The sequence below is a fragment of the Microtus ochrogaster genome, chromosome 5 (assembly GCF_000317375.1).
Source record: "Microtus ochrogaster isolate Prairie Vole_2 chromosome 5, MicOch1.0, whole genome shotgun sequence".
Taxonomy (NCBI): domain Eukaryota; kingdom Metazoa; phylum Chordata; class Mammalia; order Rodentia; family Cricetidae; genus Microtus; species Microtus ochrogaster.
Genome location: NC_022012.1, coordinates 86943572 through 86945583, shown reverse-complemented (window position 1 = coordinate 86945583; position 2012 = coordinate 86943572). Strand labels below are relative to the sequence as shown.

At 50.1% G+C, this 2012-nt stretch overlaps 1 protein-coding gene across 1 annotated transcript in view; it reads left to right on the top strand.

Moving 5' to 3' along the window:
- The window catches only part of Gpd1l (glycerol-3-phosphate dehydrogenase 1 like), a 36762-nt gene that overhangs the window by 30157 nt on the left and 4593 nt on the right, over positions 1-2012 (top strand). The window contains exons 8-9 of the mRNA XM_013346621.2: positions 124-391; positions 1377-1483. Coding sequence (XP_013202075.1) covers positions 124-391; positions 1377-1483 — 375 coding nt within the window. The remainder of the gene's footprint in view (positions 1-123; positions 392-1376; positions 1484-2012) is intronic.

Below are 2012 nucleotides of genomic sequence, written 5' to 3'. Positions count from 1 at the left end.
AATCTAAAAAGCAAACTGGTTTGTCAAGAGAGAATGCGCCCAAGGACTGTCCAGCCAATGCGCAATACACTTCCCCCACTGCCCACAATGGCCCACATGCTGGCCCTTTGAGGGCTGTGTGAGCCCTGGTTCAGCCCCTCCTCTGTGGTCTCTGCAGAACATAGTTGCTGTGGGAGCTGGCTTCTGCGATGGCCTCCGCTGTGGGGACAACACCAAGGCAGCCGTCATCCGTCTGGGACTCATGGAAATGATCGCTTTTGCCAAGATCTTTTGCAAAGGCCAGGTGTCCACAGCCACCTTCCTGGAGAGCTGTGGGGTGGCTGACCTCATCACCACTTGCTATGGAGGGCGGAACCGCAAGGTGGCAGAAGCCTTCGCCAGGACTGGGAAGGTACCCCGAACCCCACTTGCTCTCCCTGATACTGAGACCCTCTTCATCTGAAGTTGAGACTTGTCCCCATAGAGACTCCCATAACGGCACCTGATCTGTGTGCCCTGGCTGCGTTCGCCTGACTGCTCTGGCCCTTAAATGTCCTTATCTTTTCTTTCTTTTTATTTTGTAAAGTAGCATACTTTAGCAGGTTTTGTGATGGCATTTTTATAATGCTTAATTTAGGTTGATTCTCCCCCAAGCCCTCTGCCTCCCAACTTCCCTCTCCTCACCCCATCCTGACTGTGCCCTTCTATTTCCAGAATCCCCCCTCCATTTTTATATCTACCCTCCCTGATCCCAAGAAGCCTCTCTCCCCCTTCTCAGGGGCTCCTTTCTAGTCTCCTGGCCTCTGGCCTCTGCCCGCACCCACTCCAACATAAATGCATAGATATAGACAATAGAAGCTAGGAGACTGAGGAGATGGCTCAGACACACAAACATGAGGACCTCACAGTGGCTCACTGGCACCCACATGGAAAGTGGGCTGTAGCCATGTGAACCTGTAATGTCCAGGCTGGGGAGCAGAGACTGGAGGATGCCCCAGGCCTCCAGCTCAGCAGGCCCAGCTCAGCTGGTGAGCTTCAGGGAGGAAGGTGGAGAGAGACTGAGGAAGACACAGACATCAGCTGCTGGCCTCTAAAGCACGCACAAACACAGGCATGAACGCCCAAGTACACAAACACACACGCACATGCACACACACGGTTAGAAGCAAGAGCCTCGTATGAGAGAACATGCACTATTTGCCTTCCTGAGCCTGGGTGACTTCGCTTAATGTGACACTTTCCAGTCCCACTTGCCTGCAGATTTCATGGTTTCATCTTCCCTTACAAAATGTCCTTATCCTTTCCTTGGCTAGGAACCGGGCATGTCAGCTCTCCTCTCTACCTCTCTGGAGAGGAACAATTCTCAAGCGGCTCCTCTCTTTTCCTTTGTTCCTCAGACCATTGAAGAACTGGAGAAGGAGATGCTGAACGGGCAGAAGCTCCAGGGCCCTCAGACCTCTGCTGAGGTGTACCGCATCCTCAAGCAGAAGGGGCTACTGGACAAGTGAGTCTCCTGTCATCTGGGCTGCTAGTTCCTCAGACAGCTGCCGTGGTTGCGTGCGGGAACCTGCTCAGCCAGTGACTCAGGGTTTGACCGGATCTGTCTTATGTGATGTGGGCATCTCTGGTGGGAAATAGCTACTTACACAAAGCCAATTTCAACTTCACTGAGAAGAGCTTAATTCTTTAGAAAAAGCATGGTATAGAATATGAAATGTTAGTCAAGTGTGCCCAACGTTTTTTACATCGTGACATGACATTGTCACTTGAGAACTCTGCAGTTGAGTAACCAAAAAAAAAAAAAATAGCAAAAAAAAAAAAGTCTCAATGTTTTAAGTCAGTATATAATTCTGTGTGTTGGGCTATATCCATAACCAACCCTGAGGAGCTTTAGACACACCTGCTAGGTTCTAGTTTGTTATACAGGGGTCACCTTTGCAGCTGGTTTTCTTTTGAGGCAGAGTCTTATTACATGCCTTGGTTGGCCTGGCACTCATTTTATAAACCAGGCTGCCCTTGAACTCATAGAAATC